The sequence below is a fragment of the Bos indicus x Bos taurus genome, chromosome X (assembly GCF_003369695.1).
Source record: "Bos indicus x Bos taurus breed Angus x Brahman F1 hybrid chromosome X, Bos_hybrid_MaternalHap_v2.0, whole genome shotgun sequence".
Lineage (NCBI taxonomy): Eukaryota > Metazoa > Chordata > Mammalia > Artiodactyla > Bovidae > Bos > Bos indicus x Bos taurus.
The window spans coordinates 129,767,723-129,780,656 of record NC_040105.1 but is presented as its reverse complement, the minus strand read 5'-3'; the positions used below and the strand labels follow the sequence as shown (position 1 = coordinate 129,780,656).

Genomic DNA, 12,934 nt, shown 5'->3' with positions numbered 1-12,934 from the left:
AAGAGTTTCTTGCAGTGAAGCTATACATGATCCACAGCCCATTACAATACCCGATTCTGGCTAGCTAACTCAGTGCTGCAGGGTTTGGAGAGAAGGATGGGCAAGTGAGTAGAGACAGCTCAGTGTTCTGACTCTCAGTGATTTAAAACAGCGCAGTATCACTAAGTTAGATAACTTGCTCTAAAAATAAAACACCCTAGCCCCTCTTCCTTCTTGTTTTCAAAATTAACAGCCAGAATAATTGTCAAAGAAATAAATAAAAGAATTTTAAAGTCTTCATCTAAACACAATATTGTGAAACAACAAATGAGGGAGATATTAGGAAAAGGAAAGATGACTTTTCCCCCTTTCTAAAGTAACAAAAAGTAAAGGAGAACCACACAACGTCGAAAGCAGGGCATCCCAGTGTCACATGGGACAGTCTGACCATAAGCGCTGGATGCTTTTGGTTTAGTAAAACAATAGCCCAATGCTTGCTTTGACAGCACATAGTCTAAAATTGGAAAGATACAGAGACGATTAGCATGGCTCTCGCACAAGTCTGACATGAAAATTTGTGAAGCGTTCCATATTTTTAAGCAGTATGTTTCTATGTTTCTCCTCAGAATGAAATGAATGCTGCAAAGGTCAAAAACAGAAACAAAATACAATAATCCCAAATGATGTTTTCTCTTATCTCCTTTTTCTCCATGGGAAAAAAGACTGAAATGATTGGAAGAACACTGCAGTTTTCAGGTTCTTTTGATTATTGCTTATGTGACCCTGGGCAAGGGACTCTCCCTCTCACTAGATCCCTAGTTTCCTATCTGTAAGTTGTAACAATCTCAACTGAATATTCTACATTCGCAGGTTTTGATTTGCTAGGTTTGTGAAGCGCTATTATGGGTATGAGTGCTCTCATTAACTATTTCAATTATCTGACTCATCTAGCTGGTTGAGGTGAGTTTCAGGATCAGCCACTGCATGGATTTCAGAGCTTTCTCATTACCACACCCAGAGTTTAAAAGAAGAAGAAAGAAAAGCAAAAAAACTAATACTCCACTGTATTTCTGAGCACCAAAAAAAACAGAAGGTGCATGTGCAAGACTAAGAAAGTTCTTTTTAAAACATTTAACTTTGAAATTATTTTAGATTTACAGAGAAATTGCAAAAAATAGTACAGAGTACCCCTGCTGCTGCTGCTGCTAAGTCGCTTCAGTCGTGTCTGACTCTGTGCGACCCCAGAGACGGCAGCCCACCAGGCTCCCTGTCCCTGGGATTCTCCAGGCAAGAACACTGGAGTGGGTTGCCATTTCCTTCTCCAATGCATGAAAGTGAAAAGTGAAAGTGAAGTCGCTCAGTCGTGCGCGACTCTTAGCGACCCCATGGACTGCAGCCTACCAGGCTCCTCCACCCATGGGATCTTCCAGGCAAGAGTACTGGAGTGGGGTGCCATTGCCTTCTCCGAGAGTACCCCTGGAGATCCTTAACTTAGATTCCTATGTCAATGACTTATACATCCATCATACATACCACAGTTATCAAAACCAGGAAATTAACTTTACTGTAATTCTATTAAGTAAACTGGAGACCTTACTTGAATTTCACCAATTTTCCCTCTAATGTGCTTTCTCCACTCCAGGATCCAATCCAGGATCCCACATAGTATTTATCTGTCATGTTTATTTTAATCTCCAATCTCTGACAGTTTCTCAGTCTTTCCTTGTCTTCCCTGAGCTTGACACTTCGCTCGCTGGGTGCTTCTTCAGGTTGGCTCCAGTGTCCAGCTATCAGGCCCCTTCCTTTTCCAAGCACTTCCTTACTTTCTGGAAGCACAAGATGTCACAGACTCATATTTTTCCTGCCTCAATCCAGCTATAGTCATTACTCTGAGGATTCCCTGGTTCCTTTAATGGAGAATGGAATTTATTTGGTGAAAAGACATGTCTGGAATGCTTGTGGTGTGCCAGGATCTATTCCAAGTGCCTTAGGCGGATCATCACATTTGAATGCTTAGGAACGCAGGTGTTAGTCACACAGCTGTGTCTGACTCTTTGCAACCCCATGGACTGTGGCCCGCCAGGCTCTTCTGTCTATGGGATTCTCCAGGCAAGAATACTGGAGTGGGTAGCCATTCTCTTCTCCAGGGAATCCTCCCCAACCCAGGGATCGAACTGCATGGCGAATTCTTTACCGTGAGCCACCACCACATCTGAACGCTCAGGAACTCAGGAGGTACGTGCTAATAGGAACATTGTTTTCATAGGGGAGGAAATTTAGGAACAGGCAGGGTGGGTACTTACCCAAGACCATATAGCTGGTGAAACCTGACCCATCAGTGGGAAAGCCTAAACTGGGTTAAGGAATACAGTTGGCATGTGAAAAGTTTCTCGAACATAGTAGTCAATAGAAAGTGAAAGTGAAGTCACTCAGTCGTGTCCAACTCTCTGCGACCCCATGGACTATAGCCCACCAGGCTCCCCTGTCCATGGGATTTTCCAGGCAAGAATACTGGAGTGGGTTGCCATTTCCTTCTCCAGGGGATCTTCCCGACCCAGGGCTTGAACCCGGGTCTCCTGCATTGAGGGCGGACACTTCACCGTCTGAGCCACCAGGGAAGCCCCAGTCAATAGAAGGTAGAATTTACTACTATTATTATTATTACATGGTTCTCATAAACATAATTTCTGATGGCCTCATAGAATTTGAAAAGTAATATATTTTAATTTAAAAATATTTATAAAATACCATTCCTTCCTAAGTTTTAAAAGCCTTTTGCATTGCATGGAACAAGTGAAACATTTTTTTAAAAAAAGAAACAGTTCTCATTAAATATTGAAAGAACATATACCAACATGGGAAGGGTTTCACTGGGTAATGGAATTACAGGTTAGGTTTCATAATTATTTTTATCTCTATATTACAGTTTTCTAGAAAGCATATGTTTTTATTTTCTGATCAGAAAAAAAAATAACCATGATAATTGGTATATTTTTTAAAAGTCTATGATGGGAGAAGATCAAGTAGTATTTAGATATTTTCTGATACTCGGGGAAAAATCTGAAGCTGACAGGAAGGATAAAGGGAGGGAGAGGTTGACTTTGCAGGATCAGCAAGTGGGAGTGAGAGGAGGAGAGAGGTCTATAAGAAGGCAGAAGGTAAGGCAAGGTTTATGCAGCACACATACAATTCTATACAGAGTGAAAGGAAATGCATAATGTTGGCAGTGGTACTGGGGATGACATTTTATTACAGTTTATTACACTTTATTTTTATCTTCTTGTGTATGATTTTAAAAATTTCTTTTGTATTTTTCCTTCCCTTCATAAAGATGAATAACTGTCTAAATTGGGGGAAAATGGTATTTATCATGAAACAAAAGGCAGAAAGTCTGTTTCCTGATGCAGAAGTTAGAGGTGCTGGGGGCGGGGAGGGGGGGCGGTGCTGACTCCAGCACAGGGGCCGCTCCATAGGAGCAGGTGACAAGGACAAGCACATCACAACATTTCTTGGGCTTCCCATTCTCCAGGGTTCTGTCTTTCTGGTGGCCAGTAGTAATACTGTTGTTTCTCTCTTATGGTCCATTTTCTCCTATCTTTCTTGATTGACTGTAAGTAGAGACTTCTAAGATGGATACTTTTCCACATTTTGACAGCTTGGATACTGGGTGACCCTTCAATCAATGGTATGTTGAGGAGATGTTGAATAAATGAAGATATTTATCGATTTTCACAAAAGGAGACCTGATCACTTTACAGCAGAAAAGCCAGCAGACACCATGTTTAGCAGGTGATAAAGGTAACCATGAGAGAGGAGATACATCAAGTACCCTCAAGTATGCACATCATTTCTATGGTTTTCTTACCAAAAAATGCACGACCTCAATCAAATCATGACATTGCATTCGACAAACCCAAATTGAGAGGCATTCTATAAGATGAGTGACCAGTATTCAGCCAAAGTGCCAAGGTCATGAAAGATATGGAAAGACTGAGTAACTGTCACAGATTGGAGAAGACTAAGGAGACATGATCACCAAACAGAATGTGGGGTCCTGGATTGAATTCTGGAGCCCAGAAAGGTCATTAGGAGGGAAATTTGTGAAATTCAAATAACGTCTGTAATTTACTTAATAGTATCGAACTAGAGTTATTTCCTGGTTTTGATAACTGTGCTATGTATGGTATGTAAGTTGTTGACATTACAGGAAGCTGGGTGAAGGGTATGCAGGAACTCCTTATACTATTTTTGAAACTTTTCTATAAGCCTAAAATTACTTCAAAATAAAAACTTTAAACTGAGGCTGAGCCATCGATATGTATTTACTTGGATGCTGATTTTAATTCCATTTTTCTTTCAAGAGAGGTTTTTGAAATGTCCAAAATAGCATTGACTTTTACTGGTCAAAGATACTTCCTTTTTAACGTCAGTAATGTAAGAAGATCCTTAAGTAAAATGTTACTTTCCTTGAGTCTCAGGGTGACAGGTGGTGTCTATATATTCTTTCCAGTGCAGGCAGACCTCTCTGATCAGCTCATAAATGGTTCTAAAACTTGAATAATCCAGAAACCCTTGGGATTATGTTGCTAGGAGTCTTCTGCTCCTGCTAAATTTTCCTTGAGCAAACAGGGATGTGGTAAATATTCAGTCAAAAATAATCAAATTTCAAATGGATGGAAATTGCTGTGACTAGTGATAATTACACAGAATATACTGGTAACTCAGGACAAAGTTAACTCAGGACCTAACAGGATATATTCACATCAATATACCTATACATCTGGTTTCACTTGCCGAAATATTATTATTATGCTTGTGATCATATGCAATATTTGAAGAAAGTGTGGCACTGCTTTCTGTTTTTCCTCGCTCAGTTCCCATCTTCTAGGAATGTATATAGGTTGACATGGCTGTCCTGTGACTATGCCAGCTGCTAAGGCCCCTGCCAGGAAATTTTTGTTAAAAAACTACACAAGGTAGTAAGTAGGGTGGGCAGATGTGATGGATGTTGACCTTTCATAATTAGATAATGACAGAATTTATATCCTTCCTGGATAACAAGTGGCAGATATCACACTGCTTCAAGTATGGAGGAAGATAATATTGGCTATGAAAACAATCACAGATTTTGGGTTGGGATTTTCTGTGACGATCTTTCGTTAAAGTCAAGGGAGAGTCACTAAAAATACTAACCTAGATTAATTGTGAACTGTAATATCAAGAATTTGGCCCAGAATGGGTTAAGCAATACTTTCTGAAATCAATTTTGCCAAGTGGACAGGGCAACTGAGTTATAAGAAAAACAGCTACATATCAACATGAAATGAGACTCTTATGTAGCTGGAAATTAATCTATGGGCTGTGATGTCTAGATCTCTAACTGAAGATGGTGCATGCTTCATCACTGAATACTCAACATTCATAGAGTGATAGGCCCAGCACTTCAGCATAATGCACAATAAGCCATCAAGCTTAACCTCCTTATTTTCCTAACATTCCCTCATTATGAGAGGAGTATAGGATATTGTGAACTACTATGCCTATTATGAAGGCAAAGAACCATCATCATCTGGTAGAGTACTTAGTGCTAATGGAATCCTGATAAAAACCAAAAAACCAAAAGCAGTCACCCAAAGCTCATCAAGTGATTGCTTCAGTTATTTAACCACTCATGGAAGAAGAAACAGAACACAGATACATTTCAAAAGTGTTTCAATGACAGAAACTCAAAGTGGTAGTGAACGCTGCAGTAACCATCGAGGTATGTTATTTGTATATTGTAGATATGGTAGTAGTACAACCCACTTAGGTCAACTGTTTTCATGCATAGTTTTCATGCATACCATGGTATGGTTTTTGTGTATATCAAGGATAAGGAATAATACAACAGGACTACAAAGCTTTTGTGCAGATATGGAACTGTGATGCATGTGCTATCTAAATGGCAAATTAATTTTTTTAAAGGCATTGTATATTTGAAATTCTAAGATTTTCATTAAAATTTGAGAATGTAAGGATTATGCAAATCGTCTTTATCCTGTGTGTCTGGTCATCAAAATTTTAACATATCAAAAATTATTTAAAAAACACTGGATACAGTGAGTAAACAGTGTATTTAAATAATTAAGTGGCTTATTAGTATTCATTGGCCAGTATCTTTGTAGTTTTTGAACTAAACATTTTCCAAGCTTTAAAGTGGTAGTGCAGTATTGCATTTTGTTAACAATCATGCTCCGTATTACTTTTCTTCAAAATGTTTTCATTATGGCATTCTTTTGCCTTTAAATGGGAAAATCGATGTGAACTATATCAATGATTAGTAAGATCACACATCTCTTCCTGCCAGATGCCTGAAAAGATAGAATTTACAAAGCCTGCAAGGAACTCTATTTTTAAGAGCAAGCCATATAGACAGTGATACTTTGCTTGAGGATACGAGCGTGTCCCTTTGAAACATGAATGTGTAGTTTTAAATAATAGAGCCTTAACTAAACAACTGTTTTGAAGAACTCCTAAAACAACAGTTTAGTTAATAGTAAGAAGGTAACTTTGCACTTAATTCACTTTTTGGGTGGGGAGGAGGGATGCCACTTGGCTAGTGGGATCTTCCCTGACCAGGGACTGAATCTGGGGCCATGACACGAAAGCACCAGGTCCTAACCACTGGACCGCCAGGGAAGGCCTTAATTCATTTTTATAGTGATACATGGTTTTTCATTTATGTCATCTTACTGGAATCTCAGCAATAATCATGGAAGTTAGGGAGAGAAGAATTATCCATGCATTAGAAATGAAGCAACTCAAGCTTTGTCTGGAACTTCTGAAACAAGATACGTAAAGTGCGTAGTGCAGTGGTGGACCCTCTATACGGACTGGCTAAAAGATACGTAAAGTGCGTAGTGCAGTGGTGGACCCTCTATAGGGACTGGCTAAAAGGCATTTCCTTCCCTCCTACTCCCGAACTAGTCCAGTGCTCTTTTCTATTCAAGGCACTGCCCAGTCCTTGATTTAAACAATACATAAATGATTTAAATAATACGTAAAATAATTATAGATGAAACTTGAATGAAAATGAAATAAAGAAAACAGAATAAGCCCTTTAGTCAGAATATCTGCTACAAAAAAGAGCAATTCAGACATTTTCAATGTTAGGAGTTGCCATTATCTTTATAACTAGTGACCATTCTTGAACTGGAATGGTTTGAAACAAAAACTAGCAATCAAAACATAAGCAAAAGTAACTACTTACATAGGATATCATGATAAAATGTTTTCTGAATAAGTGATCATACAAAAAAATACATCTCTATTAGCCAATGCAGCCATAAATAAAAATGTTAATGAGATAAAATTGGTCTTGATAAAGTAAAACAGTATTAAGAAATTGAAAAGGTTCTTATTAATATCAATTCATTTTAACATATTTTGAAAAAAATCTCAAATGCATCATAGCAAATCTTATTAGTTAAACCAGGAATCTATGACCATTTTTAACTCCTATGCTTTAATTTGTACATGTTTACCCCTAATTTAAGGATAACCATGAATAAAACATGGAAATCAGTATATTTTTTGTTCTGCAATCATATATGTTCTATTCTATATAATATTTCATCCTCCCTCATATTTTATTTGTACTCTACTACATAATATTCAGGTTTGATAACCTTGGCAATAAAACTTTCCTTATAAAATGTGCTCACAAATCTGAAATTGGTCAATCAGTTATTTAGGAAGAAAATGATATGAACCTAGTATTGTAGCAGTAAGTTCAAGTTAAAGGTTCAAAGTAGACTTTGACTAAGAAAATTCAAAATGCCATCATTTTCCTCCTGGATGATGAGATTTTCACATTTTACTCTCTCCATCTGACTTTATTTACCCTCTGATTGGTCCCTGCCAAGTATCTTTTGGTAACACAGATAATAAACTATTTCAGTAAGGACTTCTCTAAGTTAATCTGAGGATTATGATCACTGCATTAAAAATCTAAATAATAAATACAGAAGTAAAGTAAAGCAAGGCTACAGTTTCTCCTACAAAAATTCTTGAACTTTTTTCTCTATCTATCTTGGTCAGTGAGCTTTGATGGGTGTGCTTTAGTCTGGCTTAGTTCTACAAATACAAAGTCTCCATCCTGCCTTAAAAAACAAACCTATCACTTTCATACTATTAACTTGACTAATTTCAAAGTACAACATATTTCAAAATGCCCAGAAATCAACAAGTGTCAATTTTAAATGATATGCATTTAGATGAGACTCACCTTTAGAGAATCAAAACAAGCCACCACGCGACCATTTTCCACATGGCAAATTCTTGGCGGATGGGCAAACTTGCAATCTGCATCAGCTCGAGAGCAGGTTCCTCTCTGAAATTCTCTACACACTTCCAAAGTCAGCCACTTGGCATCACGAACCAGGGCAATGCTGAAAGCCGTCATATTGAAAGTGAACTCAAAATCAAGTACACCTTCTCTAGGGCACTATTAGTGCTGCTGTTGAAAGGTTAAAAATAAATTCCAGCTAAATGTGAAAAGCTAACAGGTTGCTTTGGTGAAATGCTTCTTTGTTAGCACTTAGGGTTGAATTAAGTCAAATTCGGTCTGAGTAGTCAAACAAAAGGCCCACCGTAAAATAAAAATTGTATCAGAATAACCAAAAGTCAAATTAGAGACCAACTCTTAAGAAGGCAACTGTCAACGTTAAGATATTGAGTGTTTTGTTTTTCCTCTGCCAAAGTTACTTCAAATAACTGGCAGAATTTCAAAAGGATTCTGTGCTCTCCAGTTGATGTTTTCAATTATTCTTACAAAAGAGCATATGCTGCTGGCTGCCCGTCAATTTGTGGAATGGTCTCAGATCAAGGGGAGAAAAGGTTTTCTCCCTATATTGTGGATTTAAAGATTAAGATTGGTAGGATGTTAGAACTGCAAGATTTTTCTTTTGGTTGCAAAATCAGGAGGAGAGAAAATGACTATGAAAATTAAGAAAATTTGGGGGCACAGGTGGGGAGAGGGGGCAGTGATGGTGGTAGGGACACGGGTTTAGAAAGATACAGCTCTGAGGTGGAATCCAAGCTGCAGCGTTTTCAGAAAAGGCACTTCTCCAGAAACCTGCAAAAATAAAATAAATTAAAATTAGCTAATTTAACACAATGCTTTTGTTTTAAACTCTAGATTTGGAAAGCAGTAACATAACCTCTTTAAAACAGGAAGCATCTAGATACTGGGGCTTCCCCCGTCACTCAGCAGTAAAGAAACTGCCTGCAATGCAGGAGCCACAGGAGACGCAGGTTCAATCCCTGGGTCAGGAAGATCCCCTGGAGGAGGAAATGGTAACCCATTCCAGTATTACTGTCTGGAGAATTCCATGGACAGAGGAGCCTGGTGGGCTATAGTCCATAGGGTGCAAAGAGTAGGACATGACTGAGGAACTAAGCACACACGCATTCATCTACATACCGACGGTGCAGCGCAGCATAGTCAGCCATTGTCAGTAAGAAGGCCATTTCCCAGTGTAGAATTCTACTAGTAAAAGAAAGCCACCTCTTTGACTTACTGTTGAAATATAAGACTTGGCAACAGCCCAATTAAAAGGAAAAAAAGACTTGCATTTTGATCTGTTTGGGGGCAGAAATTCATTTGGGGTTCCACTGCACAGAAAATGCCAGACCCTGATGTGACATCCCTTTATGCACCTTTAGACACCTGTGTGTCTCCAGCTTTTAGAGGCTACCAGAGGCCTACCATTAAACTGGCTTTACTGTGGTCTGCTTGAAGGCTCGTTCTGCTCTCAGAATCCAGAAATCAGAAAGAGGACACTGTGTACTTGAAATGTAATTGTTGATGATCACATAAAACAGTCATGACATAACTAGCTGGAGACCCACTGCAAATGAGGTAGGGGAAAGACTGCAAAATGGAAAATGTGCCTCAGTTCAAGAAAGAAACCCTTGAAATGATGCTGGATTTATTTTTTTCTGTGTATTCTCTATTTAGGTCTCAGTCTTTATGAAGGGATATTGAGAAACTCAGAAGGAAGTTTCAGCGTGGACAAATAAGTGAGACAGAACGCACTGTTCCATACACTGGTCATACATTGAATACTGTGCAGTTTTAGGGTTTGCACTTCAACCCACTGTCAGCCAGCAACAATTTCCAGGAACTCAGAGAAGATAAATATTAATTTGCCAGCATTCTACCATGAACACGTACCAAAATTAACTGGGATTTTCTACAGCCAAAGTAAGCTCGGAGTACCAGACAAATCAACCGATTGTTAATCCATCAAAAAAGCAGTATTAAAGTTCTTGAAAACATTTCATTTATTTTTTTTCTTTTTTTAAAAAATTTTTAAACTTTACAATATTGTATTGGTTTTGCCATATATCAACATGATCCACCACAGGTATACACGTGTTCCCCATCCTGAACCCTCCTCCCTCCTCCCTCCCCGTACCATCCCTCTGGGTCGTCCCAGTGCACCAGCCCCAAGCATCCAGTATCGTTTTTAAATAGTTTCTTCAGTAATTTTACAAAATCTGAATTTTTGGATTATCTTTACATTCACCTGATTTTTTAGATACTATTAGGAAATTAAATATACGGAAAACCCAAGCTTATCCATTTAAGAGCAAAACGTGTTTCTCTAAGTCATTCTTCATGGAAATATTTCCAAAACGTATTATATGTAGCTTTGCCTTCTTAAAAAGTCCTGAGCATAATTTGACCTCTGGTTGAAGACTTAGGGTTATAAATGTCCTGGGAAGTATTATAATTCTCTTTCAGTAGCAGATTGTTAATCGTCACTTCTACTGGTAACTTCCCTTCTTGCCACAGTATCTGCCATGGTGGACTGTCCAGCTCCTTTCTGGACTACATAATCGTGAATGTTAATTAAGAGTTAGTTATTCACTATAAGAGAGGTCTGGGGACAAAGTACCAGGCTTTCATGCAGAAGGTGTGTGGTGTGTGACTACTCTTACAGATTTGGAAACCCTTTTGCAATATGTTCCATGCAGTATATTCTGGAGGGTTAAGGTTGTCAGGTGAATGACCTCTAGCAAAACATTTAAAGTATATTCTTTAATTAAGCAGCCAGATTGGGAAATACAAATGAAAATCACAAAGTGATACCACTTCATATCCATTAGGATGACTACAATAAAAAAAGAGAAAAATTGGAGAAACTGGGGCTATTGAACATTGGTGGTGGGAATGTAAAATAGTGCAGCTGCTGTGGCAAACAGTCTGATGGTTCCTCAAACTGTTGAACAGTTACCATATGACTGAGCACTTCTATGCCTAGGTATAGACACAGAAGAACTGAAAGCAGGGTCTTGAAGACATATTTGTACACTCGTGTTCATAGCAGCACTATTCATAGTAGCCAAGACGTGGATACATTCAAAGTGTCCATCAGCAGATGGGTGGATATACAAAATGTGATATATCCACACAATGAAATATCATTCTATCCTAAAAAGGAATAAAGTATTGACACATGCCACAACATGAATGAACCTTGAAAAAATGATGCTAAGTGGAAGAAGCCAGTCATGATGGCCACATGCTGTATGGTTCCATTGATATTAAATCCTGAGTCAGAAAGCAAGTTAATGGTTGTAAGAGCCTGGAGAAGAGAAGAAAGTGGAATGACTACTGAATGTGTATAGGGTCTCCTTTGAGGGCGATGAAAATATTCTGGAATTAGATAGTGGTAATGGTTGCAAGGTTTCAAATATACTAAAAGCCCATTCACTAAACTGTGTACTTTAAATGAGTGAGCTGGACAGTATGTGGATTATATATTGAAAAAGCTATTTATTAAGTCTAAAGAGACACGACAACAACAAAAAAGTCTCACAGGTGATAGAATTGGCTATCCCAATCTTTTCTTTCTTAGATACAAATTCTTCTAAGTAGTATTCCTAAGTTGAACTTCAAGAGTAAATTCATTTCCACATCTGTGTTATAGAAAGTACTTCTAAATGAGTATGTCCTGTGAGTTTGTAAGTTTATATTTAAAGAAGTAGTCAAATTTAGTCCTATAACTAAATCATATAGGTTGCCTAAATATATATGAAAGAAAAAATAACACAAAAGAATGTATATCTACATAACATTTTTTTTCTCAGCGCGTAAGACAGTGAGTAAGGTTCTGGAGGAAGATTTTTTTCTATCGGTCTATCAAGTACAGGAACAGTAATAAATAATAAATTTGAACTTTAAACTTTGACAAAGGAAAAATACAAACAGGAATTGAACTCTGGCCATGCATTTTATATAAGACAGAGGGAATGGGAGAAGGAATTTTCTTCATTTTTAAAATTGGCCTGTAACCTCTGATGGGCCCCTGGCCAGTTCCTCAAAACATTTCCAGCCAGAACTTGTCTGCATGTCTTCCTTCAGACTGGAACTATTTTTGGAGCTGGCACAGAACCAGCTAGGTGCAACAGCTAAAAAGAGCTGGCGTGACACTGCAGAGACGTTGGTTCCCTCGTGCAGCTTTGCTCATCTGTGTATAAAAGCCAGGGGTGAGGGGGTCCATTTTAAAAATCAACTTTGTTTGGGAGACAACACAACTTTATCTTAACTACTTTAGACTTGAGTAATAGGAATGCAATTTTGCTTTTCATGATTCTAAGGAAGAACTTAAAAAGTTACCATTTCTTAGTACATTTGTACTTGTATAGTATTTTTATAGTGTTTTTATCTCATTGATCTTTGGAGCCCTAAAAAATACTCTACAGCATAGGAGATAACCCAAAAAAGACCAGAGAAAGAAATGAAGTTCAAGGAGGTTAAATTATTTATCTGAAGTTACACAGCCTTTAGTGGTAGAAGCACAGCTCCTGGCAAGATTCTCTGATTCTAAATCTCATGCTTAGATCCTGGTAGAGAAATGTAGCAGTTTCCTATCTCTTATCTCTCTCAGGATTCTTAAAGAAGGAA

At 38.1% G+C, this 12,934-nt stretch overlaps 1 protein-coding gene and 1 non-coding gene across 11 annotated transcripts in view; one reads left to right on the top strand and one right to left on the bottom strand.

Moving 5' to 3' along the window:
* Positions 1 to 12,934, bottom strand: part of MBNL3 (muscleblind like splicing regulator 3) — a 121,103-nt gene that overhangs the window by 60,861 nt on the left and 47,308 nt on the right. For 6 of the 10 annotated variants that reach the window (XM_027533093.1, XM_027533092.1, XM_027533098.1 and 3 more), the window contains exon 2: positions 8,246 to 9,094. In XM_027533093.1, coding sequence (XP_027388894.1) covers positions 8,246 to 8,422 — 177 coding nt within the window. In that variant the 5' untranslated portion in view covers positions 8,423 to 9,094. The remainder of the gene's footprint in view (positions 1 to 8,245; positions 9,095 to 12,934) is intronic. The other 4 variants (XM_027533096.1, XM_027533095.1, XM_027533097.1 and 1 more) reach the window with 2 other exon arrangements.
* LOC113888247 lies at positions 474 to 576 on the top strand. Its single transcript, XR_003509887.1, has one exon. It is a non-coding gene; the product is annotated as a U6 spliceosomal RNA (small nuclear RNA).